Source organism: Salminus brasiliensis, chromosome 1 (assembly GCF_030463535.1).
Source record: "Salminus brasiliensis chromosome 1, fSalBra1.hap2, whole genome shotgun sequence".
NCBI lineage: Eukaryota > Metazoa > Chordata > Actinopteri > Characiformes > Bryconidae > Salminus > Salminus brasiliensis.
This window is the reverse complement of record NC_132878.1, coordinates 86,304,260-86,331,641: the sequence shown is the minus strand read 5'-3', so window position 1 is coordinate 86,331,641 and position 27,382 is coordinate 86,304,260. Positions and strand designations below refer to the sequence as shown.

At 38.7% G+C, this 27,382-nt stretch overlaps 1 protein-coding gene across 2 annotated transcripts; it reads right to left on the bottom strand.

Moving 5' to 3' along the window:
• Positions 1-1,425: 1,425 nt before the first annotated feature.
• epb41b (erythrocyte membrane protein band 4.1b) lies at positions 1,426-27,129 on the bottom strand. Of its 2 annotated transcripts, XM_072691869.1 has the most exons (28): positions 26,993-27,129; positions 25,090-25,234; positions 24,861-24,965; positions 24,551-24,593; positions 24,378-24,453; positions 23,304-23,522; positions 21,916-22,003; positions 20,950-21,102; positions 19,789-19,883; positions 18,707-18,855; positions 18,507-18,611; positions 17,707-17,889; positions 16,783-16,902; positions 15,166-15,669; positions 14,340-14,498; positions 13,630-13,827; positions 12,678-12,872; positions 11,230-11,331; positions 10,491-10,685; positions 9,969-10,217; positions 8,996-9,178; positions 8,705-8,875; positions 7,728-8,044; positions 7,059-7,088; positions 6,531-6,593; positions 6,273-6,455; positions 4,497-4,526; positions 1,426-3,435 (listed from the first exon to the last, which is right to left on the bottom strand). In XM_072691869.1, exons 2-28 carry the CDS (start codon positions 25,144-25,146, stop codon positions 3,385-3,387), a joined length of 4,023 nt encoding a protein of 1,340 aa, XP_072547970.1. In that variant the 5' UTR covers positions 25,147-25,234; positions 26,993-27,129; the 3' UTR covers positions 1,426-3,384. The 2 variants fall into 2 exon arrangements, with proteins under 2 accessions (XP_072547970.1, XP_072547979.1); XM_072691878.1 differs by lacking the exons at positions 1,426-3,435; positions 4,497-4,526; positions 7,728-8,044 and having other exon boundaries at positions 6,372-6,455.
• Positions 27,130-27,382: the final 253 nt, after the last annotated feature.

Below are 27,382 nucleotides of genomic sequence, written 5' to 3'. Positions count from 1 at the left end.
CTCACTGGTCCTATATCAGCACTCCTGTTCTGAGACAAGGGGCGTGTGTATTGAGTGTGTAAAGCTCATGCTTTATGACAGTCCAGAAAGTGGCGATTAATCCAGCGTTTCATTATTAACAGATAATCCTAAACAGCAGCCATGCAGTCAGAGCCGTGAATGCACAGCCCAGTCGGGCAGTCTGGTGACCAGCAGCCCAGCAATCACTGCAGCAGCTTAGCGTGTCTTATCAAACCCTGTAGCCTTTGCAGCAAGTCATTTCCGTTTTCAGTGTGAATTTGCTCCTGTGACAGATGGACTTTTGATTATGGTTGTGAACAGAGCAACGTCAGCTTCCTTACCCCGATTGTTTTTTGCTCAGGTGTTAATGGGAATTTCACTTATCCGTTTTGTGTGTAACTTACCAGTTTCTATACAGTGGTCATAAGAGGACCCATCGGTCGCAATGTCTTCACTGCAAATATAGCCATTTAAATTGTGATCCAGAATTACCAGTAAATCAACTGTCATGTTTAGCCCAGGCCCATCCCTTGTTTTAGTCTCTGTCCCTTTTGTTTTCATACCCCATTTGCTGGGGTATTAGTTTATATTCTCCCTAGCCCCGCCCATTCTTTAGTGTTCCCACCTGTGCCTACTTTGTAGCCATGCCCTTTCCTTATCCTGCCCAGTTGTCTCAGGTGGAGTTTGGAGGTATATACCTGTGTTTGCTGTGGGTGCATCCCAGTTGCACACTACTTACTAATGCTGGTTTCTTAATATGTAGAATGTTAGTGGAGTATGTAGTACAAAGTAAACTCGAGTATGTTTTAAAAATCCACAATGCATACTTACAGCCGGTTAGTTTTTAAGTATGCTTTCAGTGGACGCTATTGTCCTTAATCATTTCCTGTTGGTGTGAAACAGATTAGTATGTTAATATTTGGTGTACTAACCCAAACTCTCATTATTAAGATTAATACATACCGTATTAACGTACAGTGTTAGTGTGTAGTATGCAACTTGGATGCACCCTCTGTGTCTTCATCTTGCATTGTTGATTGTTGAAGATACTACCTGGGTGTTAAACACTCTGTGGGTCTGTTCTCTGGCTTTTGTAATCATTCTGCACTTTGTTACTTTAGTGTTTTGTTATTGTTCATGGGTGGACCTAACTGCTCTCATTAGTTCTATGGACATTGTTTTGGACTCTACTGAGAGCAACAGTAAAAAAAGAACTCGGACTAATGTCCTGCCTCCACACTGCCTACAATACACCTGCACACCTTTAGAGTTTTGTAAGTGTAATGTTGATCATGGTAAAACATTGGTAGGCTTTTTTTGCCTAATGATGCCTTAAACGTACCTCTCTGCCAATGAGGGACTGTTTTAATCCCAAAGCCCTCTCATTATGAATTGGGCAGCGTATTCAAAAAACATTCAACACAATTTCAACATTCAACAAATTTCTTTACAATGGAGCATCTCACATAAAACCATAACAAATTGGATAATACATAACTTTGTTTACATCTTATCCTTTGAATTACTATGTAGAATATAAAAATAATCAGTGGATTTCTCCCTTATAAGTATGTGACCAGTTTAAGGTACCTGAATCATGCCTGAAGCAATGCATGAAAAACTATATTTTTGAGATTCAGCTTAATTAATTTATCAGAATTGGAATCAGAATCTATATTCATCACATCGGTGTACAAAGAATTTCTCTTTGTGCAGGTGTCAAACATAAAATTACATCCAATTAAAAAAGTATATATAGGAAAATATGTGTCATATAAACACAAAGTACTCACATAAAATATACAGTACACAAACCCAAACTTTTTCACATGTATTCTTTAATTTATTACAAGACTGATATTCCAAACAAAACTGTGTTGACCTTCTATGTTAATGAGAAAATTAAGTTGAATTTAGTGCAATATTTTTCAGTGCACAGGAACATTCACCCTGCTTCTTTTAGTTTGTGTATTTTAGTTAGAAATCAATAGAAAGTTGTGTTTATATTTTCCAAAAAAGTTTAGTTTAGTTTTAGTCAGTTTTGTTCTTTTGTTAGAAATCAAAATGTACTGAGAGTCATTCCAAATTGGTCTCCTAATGATAGGTTTTGTGGGATCAGCAATGCTAAATTAACACAGTGGTAGACTTTCATTTAGCTGGGTTGTAGCTTTAGTCAAAGATATTGCTTTCATCAATCTACTCCTAAAAACATGAAAAAGATTTTTCTCTCATTAATTACTCACTATGTAGCTTCTCACAAAGGTTATAGGAATCGCAGCATGTTGTGTATTATAACACAGTTTGGTCAGACATTTACATACACTCATCATGAAATTATTTTAACTGGCTTTGTTTCCGGGCCAGAATGAGTGAACAACATACATCTTTAACATATATGTTGTGCACATGCTTACATTTTGAGAATCTTCTGAAATTAATACAGGGTCAGAAATATACATACAACACACTACATATTCGGTTAATATTCAGTTAACTGCAACAACACGTTTCTGTCAGAATCTTGGTTGGATATTTGATGTTCCTGGCAGACTTTATAGAGTTCAGTTTAATGTGTTGGTTTTTTGGCACAGACCTCACTCTAAGGCTCAGTCTACATATTTTCAATAGGGTTGTGGCTGAGGTGGCTGAATACCAATCCAAAAGCTTAATGTTGGCCTGTTTTTTCTATTACACAGCCATCTTTAATGTGCGTTTGAGGTTGTCCTGTTTTGAACACCTACTTGGCAATGTACCAATTCAACTCACAGCACAACTACCCCAGAGCACGATGATGCTACCACCACCAGGTTCAACAGTTGGTACAGTGTTCTTGGGGTTGAATGCATCATCTTACAATTGTTTGAACTGGTGATCTTGGAACCTGCAGTTGTCTAGAAATGGCTCCAAGAGACATTTCTGACTTGTGTAAATCTACACCCATCCTTCTCAGACCTATACTGAGACTTGAACTATTGAATTGAAATATTGAATACTATCTTGAACCTTTCTCATTGTACTGTGTGTTGGTCATTCCAATCAGTGTAATAAACCCTTTAATGTGAGCACAGAGAAGCTACCAGCTGTAGTCGATCATGATCACTAACAGAAAGTTAAGAGTCTGTGGCCTAAGCAAGTGGGTAAAAATTTTTGACCCTGCACATATATATTTGACCCTGTGTTCCTGTAAGATGCATGTTGTTCACTCATTCTGCCCCAAAAATCCCTGGAAACCCAATATTGTCAATACATTCATGTCCATGATAAGTGCATGTAAACTCCCCACCAACTGTATATAGACTAGTATCAAATACAAGCTCTAATGATTAAAATGCATTATTAATGTGGTACAAAAGCTATAACTGCAGTGCATCTGGGATTAATGTATTAGTAAGAAAAAGACGTTTCAGTGATGTCCGACACTTCTTCTTCTACCACCTGGAAAGTAAAACCATGTGTTAGTGATGGATCCTTTTCATTCACTCTCTATTTTTTTCCGCTTCCATAAAACCAATTGTAAGGCAAGGCAACAGGGTGGATCCATAATAACATAATTTGATCCACAGAGGTTCTCTCACACTATATGACAAACGTTTCATTATAAAAAATGACAAAAGTAGCTAAGTGTAGCTAAAAATGGTCGATAGCAACCTCATATTTTGTCTGTACATTTGTTTAGAAACAATATGTCATACAGTGTCAGAGACCTCATAAGCAAATACAGGAGGTGTCCAAAAAATGGAAATATGGAAACCTCATATTAAACAATCAAACTCACTGGCCACTTTGCTAGGTACACTTACGTACAGCAGCACTTTGTATGTTTACACTCACTGTGTGACTGTAGCCCATATTTTCATTCACTATTTGCTGGCCTCATCTACCCAATCAATCAGCGGAAAAGGACCATGACAGGACCGCCATACACCAGATATTATTTAGGTGATGAACAGCACATCTATTATCAGCACAGCTGTTAGGTAGGCATGTTTGTGTCCCACTACTATGACTGTATCAGTCTCAGCAGTGTTGCTTGGGTGCAGTCTGCACTTACCCTTACCACAGTATAGGTGTACAGCTAGCTACCTTAGTTACTGTTCTTTCATGTGCAATATGTGTTTCTATAGCCCTTCCTCCCTGGTCAGTTTCTGACCACAAGACCAGTGTCGGCTATATATTTTCAGTCTGTGAACATTTCTCAACACATACTAAGACGTCTCTATCATGTCAGTGGCACTGCAGTTTTGAAAATGGTCCACCATCCAATTAGTCAGTGGTGGTCCTAAGATGGTCTCTTTCCAATGGTGGATGATGAATAGGTGGCTGCGCATTAACAGATGGGCTACAGTCTGTAATTATATTGTAATTATGAATGTTTTATGTGGCATTTCCATTATGTTGTACATCCCCTGTACAGTATGTCTAAGATTACTTAACAACTTGTCACCTTGAATGTACAGTAAATAGATGAAAGAGAAAGGAGGGATTGAGTGTCTGACCTGTCTGATAATGACTGTCTCTGTTTCCAGCTGCAGAAGGCAAGAAACAAAGTTAAAAGGATGCTCACACAATAAAGGAATAAATGAAATGAAACATACACAATTTTCTCCTCGAACAATTCTAAAATGAATGGACTACGACGCCTTCAACATGGTACTTCTGCTAATAATGTTTTTTGCTATGTGAATTCTTATGTTCATTTGTTTAAAGTCATGTGAAACAATGAGGACACACTATTAAACCATTATGGTACAATGTCCATATACATATATGGATCAAATGTGATATAAATATATAGTCACAACTTTAAGAAATGGAGGAAGTCCTTGTCGTCAAAGAAAAGCATCTGGATAAGACTAAAGTTTGCCAGAGAACGCCAAAACAAAGATCAGGACTTCTGGATCAATGTACTCTGAACAGATAAATGTACGTTAAGGGTTTCCTCCACGTGCACCATGAAAATCAAACTTGTACAGTCTCTTTCTGATGGTAGATACTGCACTTTGACATTAACTGTGGCAAGAGCTGCCTGTAGATCCTGTGATGACATTTTAGGATTGTTGGAGACTTGAAGTTTCTAGGTCAGCCTGATCTGGACATGTTGGCAGTTGTTTTAAATGTTCTGTAGAGAAATGATTTAGTGGACAGCGAAATCTCTTACAGTGCTTTGAGGGACCCTTTCTTTTTGAAGGTTCCTCAAAACACCTTAAGAGGTTCATCCACCGTTTCAGATCCACCGGTTCCTCAAGGAACTTATGCCTTTAACATAACAAAACAATTTGCACTACTTTGGTGTTTGGTGCCCAAATTTTAGTGCCAGTTAGTGCCAAATTTTTAGCGCACTGTAACAATCCCACGGTATTACTACCGTAATATGTAGCCTACAAACGATGTACACTAAAACACCTATAATCCATCGCGTTGTTTGGCTTGATGATTTGCGTGTAGCTTCTCTGAGGTAGAGTGATATTCAGACTGCTTATGATACATACTCTGCTGTCGTACAGCTGTGAGCTCACATGTATAACAAGTCATTCATTATCTTGTATGTAGTGAATTCTGTTCCCTATAATGGTGATTCAGATTTCCACATGTAGGGAATAGTGAATAGAGCACAGTTTCGGACACAGCCTAAAATCCTCTCTGATGTGTTGCACCTGATTCTCATTTCTTCCATTTTAGCCATAGTAATACAAATGTGGGGTGTACCAACTTTAAACTCAAAAGTAAACTAAAATTCTATGAATTACATTTTTACAAATGGTAATTACATTTCTCCACATTTTCTTACATTTCTTTTACATTAGATTAAATATATTTCTTTAGTTGTATATGTTCTGTTAAATGACCCCATCTCTCAATATTGTTCCAATGAAGATCACATGTCCATTTATTTAGATATGTTAAAAAGGGGGTTTCCTTGGCTTTTACATTTTTTACATGTCTGTAGATAACAGGATGTCATACACTCTCAGAAACCACATAAGCAAGTCTACTAAAGACTACTTGATGTGGTTTGTGTCTGTGTGTCTGATTTAGACACACAGTTTACATAATGCTACTTGGTTGAATACTATGTAAGTGAAATTTGAAGCTTTAAGCTTAAATATGGCAGAATAATTTACATGGGAAATATATAACATTGGTGTATATGCTCCTGATATTTAAATGCAGTAAATAAATGCAGCTGTTTGTTTCATCCAGTAAACACTGCAAAGCAACATAAATGACATCAGGCAGCTAGAGGGCATACAGTCTATGTTTGTGTGACTCACTGTGTCCATGCTGATGAGGACCTGGTCACTGATTGTCTGAGGGATGCGGACAGGACTGTGGGTGGAGAGGCGCTTGTCCCAGTCGGTGGGGCCAAACACCGGCACATCTTCCATGTAGTTCCGCTTTAGCTCACTGGTGCTGGCATGTTGCTTCAGTACCACCTCATGGGCTACATCACTGCCCTGTAAGAGAGAGTGAGTGTGTTTGAGAACATATGAGCTAGCGTCGGCATTAAGTAAATCTTAACGTCCACATACCTCCAACATTCGCTTGCTGTGACGGACATAAATGCTTTCATTCTGCATTCTCTTCATCATTCTCTGTGATCGGTTAAAAACAAAGAGGCAAAGGTCAGCAATGCAGAAGCTTTACATCAAATTCTTAGATACCAATAATACTGTATATCGTAGCTGTTATGCAAAAACCTTGCAACTTCAAATGGCAACTTTAAAGGAGAAGGAAGAAACCTTCTTAACTTTCAATGGAAGTCAATGTAAAAAGATTGTGGAGAATTTCCATTGCTCCATTCATCATGAAATTTTGATAGATTATAAGAACAACTGCCAGATTCATATAATGTTAAAAAGGGAAAAACTGTACAAGGTTCTTGCATCACAGCAGTAATATAGACATTTTGGCCATATTTCCAGGCCTAAATGAAGTACTGGACAACTTTTGAGTTGAATTATTCTTTGTCATAGTTTCATAATTTCATAGTGTCAGATATGATTACTAGTTAAGATATAAATTAAGATATAAAAGAAAGGAGAGATTTAGTTCTTTACCTTTATGATAAGGCTTGACTCTGGTTCCAGCTGTAATGGCAGAGAAAGCAATGAAATTACATCTACAGTAGTTTTACACTGAAATGGATTTTTAAGAATTCCCAACTTCCACTTACATTGTTCACCATGTATGAAACATGATAGCTATAGTTTATTTCTTTCTTATATATATAAATTAGTTTCATTAACGTTTCTCTTTTTCCCCAATTTGGTACTGCCAAATAACCCACCCATTCTTAGCACTAGCAATGCCCCCTACACTAGGAGGGTAAGGACTTCACACATGTCTCATGTCGATACATGTGAAGCAATCCACTACCACTTCCAAATTTTTACAGCAGCTGTCACGCTCAGGGGAAAGCGCCGGGTGCCCAAGTCTACCACACCTGCTAACAGACGCCTGCGCCTGCCAACACCGCCTGAGTGTGATGAGAGGACAGAGAATCATATTCCCACCCACGACTACAGCCAATTGTGCTCTCTCTGACTCCAGCTGCTGATGGCAAAGCAGCATGGTTCAAGATCATGGTTATAACTAGCCACCCCCGAGCCGTAGGGGTTGCGCATTAGACTGCTGAGCCCCAGCTTCAGTTTAAGGTTTGTAGGTTTATAGCGTACATGTGTGTGTATGTGTGTGTGTGTGTATGTGTTTGCATGTGTGTTGCAAACCTCAGATTCCTGTGTGTAATCCAGGCTCTTCAGTGTCTCGTCCTGAAAGGAGGGTCTGGTGAAGGAGGCAGGTTGTGCAGTGGGAGTGGAGGTCATTGGATGGTCAGCCGGAAGCACTGGACGGGGTTTAAACTCTGGACGGGGTGTAGGCTCTGGACGGGGTTTAAGCTCTGGACGGGGTTTAAGCTCTGGACGAGGTTTTAGCTCTGGACGGGGTTTAAGCTCTGGTCGTGGTTTAAGCTCTGGACGGGGTGTAGGCTCTGGACGGGGTTTAGGCACAACCACTGGAGGGGAGATGGAGGGGGGAGTTTCACGATCTACAAACAGAGAGATTGAATTGCTCATTATGACTGATTACCACCTGCCACAGTGGTCCTCTGTTCCAGCCTTGAAGACCCTGTGCATTATATATACGCACTGCATGTAAGGTATTTTCAATAGTTGAACATGAGTGTAGATACAAAGTACACAATATGTCCAAATGTTTGTCCAAATGTTTGTGGACACCCCTGCTATTGAATGCATTTAGCTACTGTGCTACTTCCTGACACAGATGTGAAAATGCACACACACACACACACACAGCTGGTCTAGTCCCTGTAGTGAAGTACTGCTAAGTTGGACCTTCTGGAGCAGATGAACTTATTGGGGGTATAAACAGTGGAACAGTGTTCTCTGGAATGATGGTTGGTGCTCCATCTAATCCTTTTGGGATGGTCTAGGGAGTTGGGGATGAGGTGGGGATAGTGATCACCCAACATCCTGACCTCACCAACACTCTTGTTGCTGAACACAATCAATTCACCACAGTAATGCTCCAAAATCTAGTATAAAGCCTTCCCTGGACAGTAGAGGCAGTTAGGCCAACTAAAAAGGATGATTTTTTTTTTTACTAGCCTTGATTTCAGAAGAGGCAATAAATGAGCAGGTGTCCTTATACATTTGTCCATATAGCGTATGAGTAAAAATGTGTTTACCTATCACTTTAATAGAAGCATCCATAAGTAGAAACCAGTCATCCTTAACATCTCTCTGATAAATAAACATAATATCTGGTTTGGTTGATCCTTTTCTCCTTTCCTCAACCATGACTTGCTTCTCCCACTCCTCTTCTTTTCTACGCCGCTCTGCCTCGGCTCTCCTGTCCGCTGTGTTTACATCCAGAGGAGAGATGGAGAGAGACACATGGGAAAAGAAACAGACACTTAGACCTCCAGGCAATAGAGACTGCAACTCAAAAAACGACAGCCATGTGCATCTCTGTTTACCTAATGTTCGCAGAAGGATGAACCAATCTTCACCCTCCTCCATCTCAAACTCCTCTTCTGTCTCCACAGTTACGCGAGCAACTCTGTCCTCGGCCTCACGTTTTCTCTTCTGCTCCTCTTGGATCCTCCTCTCTTTTATCTCTCTATATATCTTCTCCTCTGCATACCATGAGTCTGAAACCTCTGCAGCAGTCAAAGAGAGATTAATGAGCAAATCAACAAAAACAACTCAGGCTTGGGTCACATGGTTTTCCCTTTAGCATTGAAGTGGGCTTAGTCAAATATGTTGTAGTTGATATTTCTAACACTGAAGAGCAGCTCATCATCCAGACTCTGAACCACCTCTTTTCTACATTGTCTGTTCCCTCGACAACAAACTGGACTACCTCAGCTGACTACCAGAGCGAAGCTAAACACACATCACTCGTATGACTTGAGAAAGCTAAATCTGGGAAAGTAAGAGGGGTAAGGCTAGAAGCTAACCCCCCTACAATCTGTTTTACAGTGTTAAAACTATGCTAAAATGTGCACATTCTGCAAGCTTTCTCCGTATCTGTAAACCAGCCAGTAGCAGAGCTTTTCATAAAAGGAATATCAGTGTGTTTCCTTCTGAGGCTAAACAACAGGGTTGTAAACAGGGTTGAAAAAAAAACATCTAAGCATTTTTTGTCACAACCAAAGTCACACACTTGCCAATCCTACATCAAAGAACTGCTTAAACTACTCAATAAATACATTATTTGACACATTTAAGGGTTTACTGTTTTCAAGTAACTATTATTCAGGAATAACTGTAAAATCAATGCCACTGACAGATCCTTTGAGTTCACAATAAATTACTATTGTCTGTTCTATAAATTACTATTATCATGTAATACTATAAATGAATGATTTGAAGTGGTCAGGTATTTACCAAGTCTGTCCTAGCTTAGAGACTTAGACTGAACCATGAGTGAGGGTCTGGTGTCATTACCTATGGGAACACTCTCAGCAAACGGTGCTTTGTCAAAGAGCACAAACCAGCTGTTGTCATCATCAGCCAGCACAGCTGGAACCTTCCTCTCCACTTCTCCAGCTCTGACTTCTCTCTTCTCTTCAATGATCGAGGGCCTCTCTTCAATGATTGCTACCTTTTCCATGATGGTCACCTGCTCAGACACTGTTGAGACTCTTGGCTGGATTCTCAGGCCTACTGTGTCTTCATATACCTCAGCCACGGGCACTGAAACACACAGCAAACATACGTTATGCAGAATACACTTACTTTCAGTTGCAGCTAGGTGTGAACATGGGAACTGTGTTTTGTTATTTTTAAGAGAATCATATTTGAACATGAAGATGTGGTGTGAAGACACTGTGTCTCATTCCTGTACATAGCAGTTTTAGGTTCTTGTCGCTTTACTGTAAGACATTTCTCTTCGCTTTCTGAGGCTTGGTGAAGTTTAGGTTCATGACATATTTAATACTGAGGGACACCTGGCTGACCCCCTGTTACCTTTAGGATATTTATCCAAAAGGATAAACCAGTCATCGTAAATATCTCTCTGGGTTGTTGCTTCTCTCTCTGGTAGAAGCTGCACTTCTCTCTTCTCCACAATGATGAGTTCCTTCTGTTCCTTCCTCACTTCCTCCATTCTGATCTTCTGTTCAGCTTTCTTCTCTTCAATCACTGTCACCACCACATGGACAGCTGACAAAAAATATGACAGGAAATTATAATATAATAATGAAATATAAACCAACAGAATAAATAAATAACAAATATATGCATGTGAATAGACAATCAGGTGTATTAAGCAGCAGGTTAAGACATTAAGATTCAGAGAGCAGTCCTTCAGCTTCGTTAGTAGTAGGACTAGGGGTGGTCAATATGGTAGAAAAATATTATATCTTGATATTTTAATATATATTTTACATTTTCATGATATTTATTATGATAAATGTAATTATAGACAAAATGCATTTGTTGCGCCAGATTCCTAAAAACTAATTCTCCAGGGATTTTTTATTTGTTTTTTTTTGTTGATTTTGTATTTGATTTTTTAATGTGTTGCACTTCATCCAATTAAACCTGTCTAATTACAAAACATGCAGCTGATCATTGTTCTTCACTTTTTTTTAAAGAAATTTAATTCACAATATGATCAAATATTATTATATTGCCAACCCCTAAGTGGAACATTTGTTCTAATTTGAGTTTGTAAGCGGTGGGTGTGGGTGGGGTGTATCTGTACCTGTTTCTTCAGCAATCGTCTTCTTCTTCTCTAGCTGCCTTTTCTTTTCTTCTTCTTTCAGTCTCCATGCTTGCTCCTCTTTCATCCTTATTTCCAGAGGATCTGTGATGGCAGAGGTTAAAAATGAATTTGCGAATTAAAATAAATGAAAGAAATGATGCATGAGTTTCAGCAAGAATGAGCAGAATAAACTTTCTACTGTCTAGGGCTGCAACAAGTATTTGATTTGTTGTTTACTGAAAAAGGAATGCTCTAATGTTCATAAATTGCAGAAACCAACAGTTTACCACAATAAATATGCAGAAATATCCAGTGGAGATTATCACAGTATTGGCCTGTCATTGCCTCTGCAGTGTTTTCATGAGCAGTGTTCTTAACAAAGGCCAATAAATACTGACATGTTAATGAACTACTGCTATTAATGATCAATGCACAGTGCTTGTTTCAGGAAAACCAAAGCTCTATGGAGCTATGGGTTCTCATAAAAGACATAGTAAACAAACAGTGAATTTTTTTAGTTGAAAATGACTATATACAATAACAAATATAAAGAAAATTTTATATAAAGAAAAAATATACAGTACCAGTCAAAAGCTCAGACACACCTGGTTGAATGTGTACTGATCATCATCCTAAAAACATCTGATCCAAAAACTAGGATGATCATATTTTAGGATATGATCAAGCTGTAGTTAGGATGTTGTGGCTGGGGGGTTTTAAGTAGGCCTAAGTTGTGCATAGAACTAAAAGGAGATGGTTTGGTCAAAAGGTAAAAAAAAGGTAAAGGTACACGTATTTGTCACTGTACAGCGAAATGTGTCCTCCGCATTTAACCCATCTGTGGTAGTGAACACACACTCAATCACACACTAGTGAACTAGGGGCAGTGAGTACACACACACGCACCCAGAGCGGTGAGCAGCCAACTCCAGCGCCCGGGGAGCAGAAAGGGTAAAGGGCCTTGCTCAAGGGTCCAACAGTGGCAGCTTGCCGAGCCGACAACCTTGTTATCAATAGACCAGTGCTCTAACCGCTGAGCCACCACTGCCCCTAAATGTGTGTCATACAGGCTATTAAGGCTATCTCTATCTCTCTTTATGTACATTAACCTTAACCGTAGCTGCATGGTTTGAGAGGTATTTCCACCCTCACACATCCACACTGCCACAGTCCTACAACTTAGGCCTAATAAAAACCCCTCTAGCCACGACATCTTAACTACAGTGGATAGTCATGTGTCTCCAATGTTCTCTTTTTCTGAAAACATGCGTATGGCCACCGTAGTATTTGGATCAAATATTTTTAAGATGATAATCAGCACACATTTAACCAAACTTTTGACTGGTACTTTATACATAAAGTAATGGTGATCACTGCGAAAAGACAGTTGTTAAAGGGGAAATTTGTATGGCTGCTTGTACAGATGTGACGCAGACACACATCTTTACCTGATAGAACACTTCTCTTCTCCAAAGGTATTGGGTCCAAAAGCAGAAACCAGCGGTCACTTTCTTGCAGTTCTTCTGGAGTCCTCGGGACGAATTCAAAGGGCATTTCCATCTTTATGAAACTCATTTGCTCTTCAACAAGCCTCACCTTCTCCTCTTTGGTCTCCTCATAGAGCTCCATAACTTTGCCAAACACTAGAACAAACAAGATTCACAGTGAATTACTCGTGTCAGGCTGAGGTGTGTGTACACAGGTGGCTCAAAAACTCAGGTGTATAAAATAACATAGCTCTTGTTCTGAAAACGGATTGCCCCACAACCCTGTGACGAATAACCCATCACTGGAACCGTCAAAGCACTATTGTTACCTTGTAGGGCTTGGTGGTACTGATCAAATTCTACATCATAATATTTTCTAAAAATATCTTGTTATCACAGTATTTGGTGATAAATCATGAGAACCTAAAAGAGCATCAAACCTGACATGCCTTGTTTTGACTGAACTCTCTTGTTCTCTTGGATTTACACCAACTTTATATACTATTGCCAATTGCACCCTGTCTTTTCACTCTGTGCTGGGAAAAGCTTTTTATTTCTGAATACTAATACGGCTGTTAGTGGGTTATTGGCTGTTGTTGGTGCCCAGAGACAGAAAATGGTGCTAAAAATTGTAAATGATTCCCAGGCCATGAATATTTTATATTTCTGAACGTTGTTGTGAATGTAATGCTTGCCATCTATCAATACTCAGCTGAAAAACAGCTATTTTTACATAATTATTATTAGATTTCATAGAAAGAATGGGAAAATGGTCATTATCTATAGCACCTGCTAAAACTGATTATTAATAAACAGTATAAACGAATGGAATTGACAGTAATTAAACATTGGTGTGTTTTGTCCTATGAAATCTGATCATAATGCACTTTGTCTGTTATGGTTAAGGGTTTACTTGATTCTTTAGAAGAAGCATCCAGCAGGTTAAACCAGTCGTCCCTCTCGTCCGTCTGCGGCTTTCTCTCGGCCGGGAAGGTATATTGTGTGGTTATCTGACTTGATCTCCTCCTCTCCTCTCGTAGTCTCATCTCCTCCTGCCATCTCTTCTCCTCTACTGCCATGTATGACACAGGCTCCTGGACGATTTCCTCCACTAAAATAAAAAGTGAGAAATCTATTTATTGCACACCTTCTGCAGGTTATCCGGTGGTACCTTTATTGTCGTCTGGGTGTGAGAGTTTTATCACTAAGGAGGTGTGTAAAATGTTTAATTACAGATGTCCCCCTGATGAACTAATCCAGTCTGAATAAGACACATGCCTGTCAACCAGAGAGCCTGGTGGGTTTGATCCCTCACTGTCAAGAACTGCTTACTTTTACAGGGAAGGGTCATTTGCCAAAACGAGCAACAACAAACCGCTGTTTGTGGATGATGTGCGACAGCAAAAACAGACTTGAGTGAAGCAAATGAACAGTCTGTAGATAATATAATTTTAACATTAGGCTCTTGGAGAACATTTGGTGACCTATGAAATGAATGATTTTCACACTTTTGAGGGTCTTGACAACAGTCTGCACACTGTAATATGTGATGAAGCAACATATATAAAACCTGGTGCGGTTTAAGACAAGTAATTAAGTATGTAAAGTAAATAAAATAAGTACCTGAAGGAGCCCGTGGAAGATGGGTGGCCCATTGTGATCGTGGCAGTAATTCCAGCAGAATATGCCAGATACCTCGGATCTGGAGTGGTGTGACCTTTTGCGGTGGCTCCTCTTCCATCTTTTTTACGGCTTCTCTATGCTGAACCATCTCAATGAGCTCTAATGGAGATCAGATGAGGATATCATTTATACCACAGTACACATCTCAGACCTGGAGTTCGCTCATTCTTACTGCAGATTATTAGATATGACTACTATTTATATATACCATAAATTACTCATCAGTCGATTCATTAGAACCGCTGACTGTAAACATAAATGTATTAAAGTGTGAAGATACATGTATATAATTGATCTTTAATATATTTATTTTAAATGCATACTGAATGTTACCAATCGGACAACCAATCGGAACATAACTCATTTACATAAATCTGTTTTAACAACAGAGTAAATAAATGTGTTTAATTTTAATGTATCATATTAAAATGAATTATTTCTGATTTGGGACCTCAGCACAAATTAGTACAATGAAGAAAACACAGACACTTTAACAACTGTTTTAAGGAAAGCGAGTGATCTTTAGGCCTGCGGTTTGTACAATGCTAACTGGAGGATGTAAGTATCCAGTACTTGTTAGCTACATTAGTTTCCGAGTTCCAGTGCAAAAGGAAATAAGGGTAACTTTGGACACCAAACACATCTAGGCTGAGAGACTTTCCATTTGGCTGAGAATTGCATTTGAGTAAATATGAGTAAATGTATGTAAATATGGGATGAACATGACCTGGTATGTGGTGAGTATTACAGAGCTGATCACGCATACCTGACACTAATGGTTTGTGATCCAGCAGAATGTACCAAGCTTCCCGCTCATCTCGCAGCTGTTCCCGCTGTTCTTGCTCCAGTTTCCTCTCCAACATTTCTACTTGCTGTAATCTGACTTTCAGATCTTCGACATCCTGCAGTCTCTTTTCAATAGTCTCCACTTCTAGTAATCTTTTCTCTAATCCTTTTATCTTTTCTTCAGGAGCCTTCTGACTTTCCTCTATCATCACTTCCTTTATTGTTTCCTTTATTATTTCCACCCTTCTTATCTTTTGTTCAACAAAAACGTCTTGAGGTTGCCCCTCATACATTTCTACTTCCTGTATCATCTGTTTGTCAATGATCACTTTCTGTAATCCCTCTATGTCTCCCTCGTCTTCTAGTGTTTCTTCAATAACCTTCTGCAATCCTTCAGCTCTTGTTATTTTGACAATCTTAGTGCTCTCCTCTGTAGTTTTCGCTTTCCATTCTTTCTTCTCATAATCTTCTTTCTGATCTCCAGCTTCAACAACAACAACAAACAGAAAAATTAGATAAGAGAAGTTTCTAGATCACATTTTATAGGCAAAGGTGATTCAAAGTGCTGATCACAAATCAAAGAATAAAACTATAAAATCAAACTATAAAAAAAAAACATAAAAAGGGAGGTTGAAATAGAAAGTGTAAAACATAGGACAATTGAGTCAAGTGAATGGAAGTTATAATTACACTTTAAAGGAATACAAAAAACCTCTATGGTATTAATCAACCAACCTTAACAGTGCTCTTATCCTAACAGAGGCCTGTGAAGGTGTCATGTGGTATCTGGCACCAAGACGTTAGCAGCAGATCCTTTAAGGTCCTGTAAGTTGTGAGGCGGGCCCTCCATGGACCACATAAATGAGCCTTAGGTGCCCATGACCCATTTAATTGGTTATCCTTTCTTGGAGCACTTTTGCTTTAGGTACTGACCACTGCATACCAGAAAAACTCCACAAGACCTGCCTGATGTTTTGGAGATGTTCTGACCCAGTCGTCTAGCCATCACAGTTTGGTTCTTCCTAAAGTGTCTCAGATTATTATGCTTGTCCATTTGTTCTTCTTTTAACTCATAACTTTCAAGAACTGACTGTTCACTTGCTGCCTTGACAGAAGCCACTGTAGATAATCAGGGTTTTTTACTTTCACTACACCTGTTATTACTGAGCGTGTTATTGCTGGTGTATATAATATAGAAATAAACTGAATGCACTAAAGCTGCTGGCAAAAGCACCTGATGAGTAGATCCAGTCTACCAGATAATCATCTAAACAAGGCCTTCACTGGAAGAATCTTTTTGTAGAAAGATATTAACATAGCCAATTTCACAAATGTGCTTAAACTTGCTTATTCACCTAGAAATAGATGAGAATCTTAAAATTACTATAACAGTTCTGGCGTTAATTTTAAGTTTAAATAATAAGAAAATGACAATAACACAATAAACACTGTGTTCATTGTGCTTTCACTGTTTATGTATATAATATACACAGCGGTCTCAGTCACTCAGACCTATTTATTTCTAGTACAATGGGATACAGTTTAATCATTTTCTTTTTCATTTCAATTATAATAAAGAATATGATTGCCAACTTACATGGTGTTGTCTCCAGTTCCCAAAAAGAGGATTCGGATGTCTTGGGGTAGAGGAGATCCAACCAGTCGTTAGAATTGTGTTTCCAACGGTGGGGCTGTGCACTTTCCAATTTTTCAGTATCTGCAAAATGTTTACAATCATGTTAAGGAATACCAAGCTCTGAAGACATTATGCATTATGAAAAAACCCACTGTAAAATAAAGTGCCAGAAGGGTTTCTTTAGAATCTTTCTGCAGGTTTATGTTCCAAATATGGTAAAAAAAAAAATCATATTTAGACCACCATTTCCAACCTCTCTTAACTCTCAGAATTAAACAAGCTGTTTCTGTTACTGCACCTTTAAGATGGATATCAGACAAATGACTGACTGCCTGTCAGACGACCTGTGCTGTGTCTCATTCAGAAAGTACTCAGAGCTGGCACTCTCCTGTGATCTGCAGTATAAAGGGGTGGAGCTAAACTGTGGAAGGCTGAATGAGAGGAGATATATAAATGAGTTGGTTCTTGTAACATCACAGAAACAGTGATTTCTAAACGGGCTGTTTTTCATATTATACAGGCCTTTTAATGTTTAAAGAACTTGCATGCAATGTCTGATAAAAGATCACTGGAGGAACCTTTATTACTAGTATACTCAGAACCACACCATTACAAAGCAGTTTTTGGTACTAAAATAGGTTGCACTGTCCTAATAAGGGGGACTGCCTAACTTGGGACACCCAAGCTCTTTTAAGTGTTGGTCTACCTCAAATAACTGAAATCCAAGTGGGTGAATTAGGGTGATTAGGATGAAGCAATGTTCACACAGGACGCTCCCCGGTAACAGAAATGTCCCACATGAGGGCAATTCTCTCTTAATGAAATACATCCAGAACACAGAGGGGAGAAAAGTGTAGCTAAATGAGGGGAAAAGACCGAACTTACCTGAGGACAAAGTGACCTGTTTGAGTACGGAACGTCCACCAAGCAGCTGATACCACTCTTGTTCTTCCTCTGGCACATCATCATCATCATCCTCCTCCTCATCTGCACCTGTCTTTGTGACCTTGTGTCTGTGGACCTTAGTAACAGCTTGTGTGGATGGCTCTTGGTAGGTATAGGTGGTCTCTGTACACACAAAGCAATTACTACGATGTCTCTGAAGTATTTCTGTGCATTCTGTCTTTACATACAGGTCTCCAAACATACTGTCGCTGTCACGCAAAAACCTTGTAACTAAATTTCTGCTGTTTTTCAAATTGTACCTAATTTTTTACCCAATTTGGAAGGCCAGTTACCCAATCCCCGTTCATGCCCCCAATCCTACAAGGGTAAAGACCAACACATGTCTCCTCAGACTATCTAGAGTATGATAAGAGTGATATGGGGAAGAAGTGCCATCAACCCACCCCTGAGAGAGCAAGGCCAACTGCTCTTTCGGAATCTGGCTGCTGATGGCAAGCATTTTCACTTTTTTTGACATACTGCGAATCTAACAAAATCACATGATGAATGGACCAATAGAAATGTTCCAAAACCACCTGGGGTAAAATATGAAGAAGATTTTTACCTTCTACTGTAAAGGTGCCATTATGAAGATGCAAGGTTTTTGCGGGACAGTGATGATATGCTTGTTAATGTTGCAACATTATTCTGCTGCTGATTAATCCATATATCCGTGGATAGCTGTGCATACTAAAGGGCAGTTATAAATGTGTACCTAATGCTTCATGTTGGACGTTTACCTGGGATAGAAGTGGGCCGTGAGCGGTCAAACTTGAACACCTGGGACCAATCGTCAAGCTGAATTCGGGTTGGGCTCCTTAAAGCCCGAAGCATGCTATCCTTTGCTGGAAGGTGGCATTGGCAGTTAACACATAGGATAAGCTCACTCAATAGATCACTGTACACACAGACACAAAATAACACACAAACACACACACACCTTTTTTCTTGATTGCAGTGTGGGCGACGGGTGGACCTGGTCGTTTGATGTTGGAGCTGGCTTCCAGAGTCTCAGTATGGGTGTTTCTACGGAACCGGAACCTGGATCCTAGTTGCAGGATTCCCTCATACTTATCTTGACGGTGGTTCCTAGGATACACACGTGTTGTACAGATGTGTCTGTTACCTTTAGAAGTCTGAAGATTTCATTGTTTGTGATAAGGAAGTCCTAACTACTGGGTGCAGTGGAGGATGCTAATAAACAAAAGCAGAGCATGGTCCCCACACTAAAAATAATTATTTTACATCAGTAGGTAAATATATATATATATATAGAGAGAGAGAGAGTCTGTATTGCCTCGTTCCAACACAATTGATTTCACTGATTTCACTGCAGTGTTTTAAAGTAACTGGGAACTGACTAATTGGGGGTCAGTTACTCTTAGATAATTATTATTAGATTATATGATTATGAGATATTAACCCCTATAAAGCAGCAAGGCTTATTACACAATTAGGCGTGTTACTCAGTAACTACAGGGACTTGTGGAAACTGGTGGGGCAATTCTTTGGTAACAGAAATTTGTAATAACACTTCCGGCCCGCCAGCGGCCCATGGGCTGGGTTAAACTCACTATAAAATGGTCATTTTTAAACAAAGTTGGCTTTCAAACTAAATAAATGAGCCCAGAATGTCTCATTATATAAACTGCTTACTTGAGTATTATTTAGCAGCACATGCTACCTAAACTGTGTGGATGTATTATTTATAGAAATGCAAAGATCAGATCAGACCAGATATGATGGGATTTCTATCTGCCAATACTCTGCATTAAGGTACTTGAATCATAAAAAATATGATCATGATTCACTTACTGTTGGACATCCCTAATTAATATCTTTATAAGATTTAAAGAAGTGAATGTAAAGTCTGTTATGGAAGCAGAAACGGTTCTTTATTAGCATCGCTCAAAGAGCCAGTTGCAGCACTTTTATTTTTTAGATTAAACCAATGCACTTCATTACATTATAATATAATGTCAACTACTTTAACTCCTACAAAACACTCACACACCCACCCACCTAAAGAAGGCATGGTGCTCCACAGCAACTTTCCACAGTCGTTTGCAGGCACGGTAGCTGGGCAGAATGTAGCTGATGGTACTTTCAGTAGCATCCTGTTAAATATGCAAATTGTCAGTAAATACTGTGAAAGACAGAGCATCCTTCATTACTTCATTTCCAGTAAAGGTGGCCAAAGTAAGTACAAATGATTCGTTTCCATCATCACAAAAAACAAACAAACAAACAAAAAAACCCGACTTGCTTTCAGTTTTAAGGCTAGAAATCTACTTTCTTTAAAGTTGGTCCAAGTAATCCCACACATGTTCATCTATGTTGCGGTCCAGAGTTCGGTGTGGTCAGACCCCACTCCTTACCCAAAGGGGTTGTTTGACTTGGTTAACTTGACTTGGATGTCAACATATTAAAATGAGAGAATTTGTTGTGTTTAACTGCTTTCACTACATCTTAAGTAAATTATGTTGATTAAAATTCAAAGTCAATTCCATGAAAGCCTCTCTCCAGCTCAACGTTGTTTCAGATCAAAAGTGTTGAGTCATCTTTTCACAGCGCAAGAAACACTTGTGGATACTGGGATATTGCCCAAGGCCAAAGTGGAGCTTGATTTCTTCGGGTGTATCGGGTGTATATTCTGTTTATTCAGAGTTGTTTAGAGCAATTCTGTTGGCCTATCCATCCACAATTATGTATAGAGCAGCTACAGGGTTTAAACAATGGATGACACTAAAAACAGACAACTGCTTTGTCTAAAGAAACACTTGGTTCCACACCTGTCACATTCACATCATGTCATATGTAACTGGAAGCTCTTTTCTCATTGGATAATGCAGTTCTGAAGTTCATTCTAAAAGTTTCTTATGAAAATTTGTTTCTCTCGACTTCTGGAATCCCTTTGTAATAAAAACTTCGGAAAAGACTGGTGGTGGTGGGTTGGTGGTTTACCAGGTCTTGCACAGTTGTTAGGGGTACTAGTTTCTTGGTGTCTTGCTGACTTACTGCATATTCTTTTAACATCTTTGGTTATTGCACATTTAATCGTTGCCAAATAAACAATTATGTACACAGTGTATAGAGCAGCTACAGGGTTCAAACCATGGAGAAAACTGACAAAAATGGAGATAGTTGACTACATCATGGGATTATAAAACTTCGATTGGTTACCTGTGCGTGGCGGATTCTGAAGTGGAATTTGTTGCGGATATACGAAATCTTCAGCACTCTGGGCCAGGAGTAACTGTGTGTCGCTGCCTTGCCCTCATACACCGTCACTCCATCACCACACACACCCAGCTTCACATCTCCTCCACTAACATCCTACACAAATACACACAAAGACCACAAGCAGAAAAAAATCACACATTCATTTATTCAGAGGAGACTCTACAGTCTTAAATGATCATTTTGGTCCTGCCAATCAGTTCAGATATTTTAATACATATTAATCCAATAATATAAATAAAATAAAAATATACTTATTATTTATATATAATATAAAAAAATAAGTATAAACTGTACGATTATATATTTGTTTCAGTGGATTTGGTCAAATTCATCAAACATTTTTTTAAAGAAACACCCGGCTTCATGCTTCACCAATTTCACACAGACATCATGTCATATTTAACTTGAAGCTCATTTCCTGTAGTCATTTCATGTTGTCAAATGACCTAATTAGTGTTTATTGGTCTTCCAGCTGTTCGTTATATGCTCAATTTCCTTTTTTCAGCCACTTATTGCTACTTGTCCCAACTTTTTGGGGATTTGTTGACGCCATGAAATTTTGAATCAACATATTTCTCCTTTAAAATGTAACATTTACTCAGATTAAACTTTTGATCTGTCATCTATGTTCTATTACGAATAAAATATTGACATTTGCCATCTCCACATCATTGCATTCAGTTTTTATTCACAATTTGTTTAGTGTCCCAACTTTTTTGGAATCCGGTTTGTAGTTCCCAAATGATATGTAGTGGTTATCAAATTATAGGCTTTATCAAATTTCATATGATTAGATTAACAACTAAATAACAAGTCTAGAGATCGAGGTGTTCACAAATGTGTCACCAGCACATAAACACATGAAATATACAAAGTGTACGAGGACAGTATGGTCACATGTTTTACCTTTGCATGATGAAGGTCTACTCCATATAAAGGGAGTGTCACAGCATTCTGAAGGAAGTTCTCATCTGCCTGAGCAGGAGTCATCGATCTGCATTAACACACACACACACACACACACACACACACACACACACACACAAACACACACACACACACACACAATAATGTGTTTATTAGTGAATGTGTTAGACATATTAACACATTTCTCAACAAAATGTTGAGACATTCCAGCATTTCAAAATATGTTAGTACAAATGTTTCTTTATCAGTAGAAACAACTGAGAGGTTTGATGGTAAATGCTCTAAATTTATCAAATCACTAACATCCTTCACTAAAATCCTACACAAATACACACAAAAACCACAAGCAAAAAAACAATATACACTCTTTTACTAATGGGAGACTGCAGTCTAAAATGACAATTGTGGTCCTGCCAATCTGTAAATAATAATAATAAGGATGTAAATAAATTACTGTATTTATTTCAATGCATTTTGTCAAATTCATCAAACTTTTCTCTAACATCTTTGTCTAAAGACTTGATTTCACCCCTGTCACATTCACATCATATCATATGTAACTGGAAGCTCTTTTCTCATTGGATAATGAAGTTCATTCTAAAAGTTTCTTAGCAAAATTTGTTACTCTCAACTTCTGGAATCCCTTTGTAATAAAAACTTCGTAAAAGACTTCGGAAGTTTACCAAGTCAGAATTGAAGTGTGTAATGCCTCAAAAAACGTCATAGAAAAGCTATTAAATTACATTTAATTGACAGTTTTGGGATACGGGTTTGGCTTAACACAGATTTATTTTTTTAAACTATTGGTTGTACTAATTTCCCCACTGTGGGACTAATAAAAGATTATCTTCTCCTTTCTCAGATTTACCGCTACTATATTACATTGCAAATAACAACTAAGAAGATGTGTATTGGCTCACTGATGGTTTTGAAGCGTAAATGAAATTGCTATATAAAATGTGCTGTATATGTGATATCCCACCACAACGCCACCATTGTACAGAAAGCCAGGCTGCTAAATTTCTCTTTTGTTCTCCAGTTTACATTTCAACCATTCATATACACCATTTGAAAATGTACCCTTTAAAGAAATAATGTACTGACATTCTATAGTCTTAATCTGCTGCAAAGCATACAGGTGAATAACATGGGCAATAATGTTGAGGCATTCCCCTGCACTTACAATATAATACTTATATAGTAGCAGTATTTAATAGTAAAATTATTAAGTTCACTATTCTCTTTGTTGAGCTACAAAGAAACATATCACAATTGCCCAGGTTAGAGGCCATGTGTGTTACAATCAAGTGTAAGTTTAATTAACTGGAAAAAGAAAAACACAGTGTGTGAATAGATGGGTAACATACTCGTATGTGCGATGCAAGTCAGTCACACTGTCTTCCAGCTCTGGGGTCTGAATGGGTGCGAGAGGTATGGTCCTGAGGTAGCCCGGCACATGTACGTCAGGGTCATAATCCCCAAACTCTGACTGGACTGTGTACGCCCCCAACACTGCCAGCATATCTGATGGACAGGGCAGACGGTTGGTCATGATGTCCGTCCTCACCTGCAGACAGAGTAAATATCTACATACACACACACACACACACACACACACACACACATTCACACATTCACACACACTTACAAATCAGTAAATAAAGTGAAATAGATAAAGACATAAAAAAAAATATTATGTAATTCAAACAAAGGGTTCTATTCATGGTTCTGCAGTCAAGGCAATGGTTTTATTTAGAAGTAACAATTTATATCTAAATGGTTCTTCAAATACAAGTAAACCCTCTTATGAATCAAAGAACCCTGTTTTTGGACTACATAGAACCATATTTGCTCAGAGTGTTCATAAATTTGCCCCATTTGTACATATTTTCTAGTTCACAAGGAAGTCACGTCCACTTGGGGCGCTGTTTTGCCATGTACAAACAGCCCAGTCTGTCATGTCCTCATATGTGAGAAAACAGCAGCACCACATCATTATGCTTTACTTCATTATGGTGCTTCTAAAAAAGGAATTCATAGATGCAAACTCCTGCAGAAACTGCAAGATTTTCACTTCTACAATAGTTAAGTTTATAAGTAAGCTTAGGGTTAGGTTAAGAGTCACTGCAGTGCTGAGAATGACCCAACACCTAAATAATAGCTGCTCTGTGGTGGTACTGTGGGGTCCTGACCATTGAAAAACAGGGTGAAATGAGGCTAACAAACTATGCAGAGAAACAGAAGGACTACAGTCTGTAATTATAGAACTACAGACTGCTCCTATATGAAAAGGTGGTCATAATATGCGGTGTATAGGTAATATATAAAACACATAGGACACATGGATGGCCTCACACTTTGACACTGAAAAACATGTATGTGTGTGTGTGTGTGTGTGTGTGTGTGTGTGTGTGTGTGTGTTTGTATGTAGAATGGAGTACCTGGTGAGGTCCTCCGCCAGTAGGGAAGGATCAGGTGGGTAAAACTTGACATTAAAAGTGAAGGTAGCATCGTGACCTGAAATTAGACCAAGAAGAGAAGAGCATAAGCAGAGCTGCACATAAACACACAGAAAGAAGATGCTTTAAACACTCCACAAAAGAAAGAACCACACCTATGATCTGCTTGTGAACTTCTCTAGAAAAGTCCAGCCACACCTGAAGAAGGTAGAAGAAGAAGGCCAGTTGAGAAACTGTGATGGACACCACACTTTTCAAAGAATAGAGAATTAATGAATTTCCAACCATCTGTTGCCAAGTTTTGTGGGACTCTAAGGCCTAGAAATGCGACTATATGTAGACATGCAGCTAACATACTGAGAGGTGTCTCTCTGAAGGCTGATCAAGCTTGTGTAATAGAGTGAAGCTGTGCTTTGTAAGACTGTAATAAGCAGTGTATGCTGTGTAACAGTGTTAACTCATTACCCTGTTGTTGGAGGAATCCCACGTTGCCAGGCCAAAGTAGCCCCTTTCCAGCAGGTTGAGATGATTACAAACCTCATCGAACAGCACCTGGCCCACTGCATTTTTCTATACACACACACACACACACACACACACACACACACACACAATGAAAATGTGTGCTTTTTGACAGAAAGTGTTTACTGACTTTTGGGGGACATACATCTGTTTCAGTATAACCAAGACTGACCTCCAGGTTCCGCTCAATGCGGGTGTCATCCAAAAGATTCACTTGACAACGGAACATTTCTCCTCTGTTCTCTCCCTCCTCCTGAGCAGCTCACACTTGCCCTCTCATCATTTGCAATCTGCCACTTTGGTCATGGCTGACAAAGCTGCAAAAATGTATTCATATTTTAGATTTGCCATGGTTTATTGATAACACCTGATAATACCTAAGGTCTCGGACCTTCATTATTCTGTTAGGGCTATGAGTTATTCATAATCATTGTTAGGAAAGGCCAGGAGATGCAAATAGCAAAGCTTCTGAAACCTTGTCCCAGTATTTAGCAAAAATGGGCTTTTATAAGCAGCTGCCTAGCACTTTGAATATAAAAATAGCTGATGCCTACAAAGCAGGAGAAGGCTATGAGAACACAGCAAAGTGTTTTCAGGTAGCTGTTTCCTCAGTTCATTAGGTAATTTAGAAATGGCAGTTTACAGCATTGGTGCAGGTCTCAGAAAAACTTTCTTTTATGAACTGCTTTTATGACTAGAAATCAAAATCCCATGTCTGGCAGTAAAAGACTTCATCAGAAGTCATGGAGTGGTGGTTCACTATTCTACTGTGCAGTGACACCTGCACATATACTGCAATTAATTCTGTTGTGATAATAATAATTATATTTACTGAGGCTACTAATGTGCGCAACTGTGAGCATACGTGTTTGCTTCTACGTATGTGTGTGAGGGACAGTAGATTTCCCTGCCTCCCCCACCCGGGACAGTCCGGTTGTAAGATAGGGCTATGAGTGTTTTAAGCAGATAAACAAGTGCCCCACTCAGATGCGCGCGCTAATACGCTCATACACACAAACTTGCAGGGCTTGGTGTGAGCTATGCTCCGACCACACATGCAGAATTCATAAAGATGTACCATTAATTCAATCACTCCAGAGGCTATTATACATCCAAATGAGGTTTAATGCTCAATTTATTTACGTGTGATGAAATGCCTTCACTCTTTTCTAACCACTACTGACGGATTAGTCTACTGACGGATTAGTCCACAGACGAGCTTACAGATAAGAATAGGCGCGGCTGAAAAAACAACATGCTTTATAGCCCCCTCACTGAAGCTTCTTCTACTAACACATTTGAATAAGTATCAAGTGTATAAAATGTAGTCTGAAAGTGCAATACCACAATAGCTTAATAGTGCACAGTTAATGGTTCTGAAACAAGTAGCTAATATTAATGAATTTCTATTTGCCATATTAGCCATTATCAATACTGAGAACTTCTGTGGATCATCTACAGAACCTCTAAAGGCACTTAGTGCATCTAGATTCCAATGAAGAAGAAGCTGTGATAAATACTCAAAGACTTTGTTGCTGTCCAATCAAAAACACATATCTCCAAAATAGGGATTTTACAGGAGACGGTAAAATAGTTTTTAATTTTAAATGGAAGTCAATGTACAATAAAAGTAATTTAAAACATTTCTACTGGTCCATTCATCCAGACTTTTTTACACAGTGTTCGGATCAGCTACAGGGTTCAAATCATGAAGAAAACTAAAAACAGTGTAAAAGTTTTACAGTGTAAAAGTTCCTTATTAAAGGCCCAAATGTGCCCCTCAATTCCACACAATATTAAATTAACACGATTACTACATTTAACATAATGACTAAAATGTGTTGATGTATTATATTTTCAATGTAGAAATGACAGCTGGACTGACACCATATCAATGCAGCACTCCAGGCACTCTATATTCTATTGCACAGTTAAGCTCTAAGCAGTATTTCCACTTTAATAACTGACAACATATGACAACACAAAGCCTAATTCTTTGCCAAGACTTCATTTGCAGTGTAAAAAAAGTTAAAACAGTAACTGCCATTTAAAACACTCAAGAAGAATTAGCTCACCTGATCATGCCAAGTGTTCATTAGCACTCACTTCATTAGCCAAGTGTAGGACCTGAAGATGTGGGAGTTGACTCAGCTGAAGCTTCCATGACGTTCACAATTGAGATAAGTGAGAAAGGAGCCACAGCAGCAAGAGCGCTATCTTTAACCAAGCCCAGTACAATGACCAACGAGGCATTCATAAATTATATTTTACTAATATATGGACAAAAGTATTGGGACACCCGCTTATTCATTCTTTTTATGTAATCCAGGGTGCTACGTATTGTACTACATATTATAGCATTGTTGTGGGTATTTGATCGCATTCAGCAACAAGAGCGTTGGTGAGGTCAGGATGTTGGATTATCGCCACCTAACCTTATACCAACTCTCCAACTCTTCACAAAA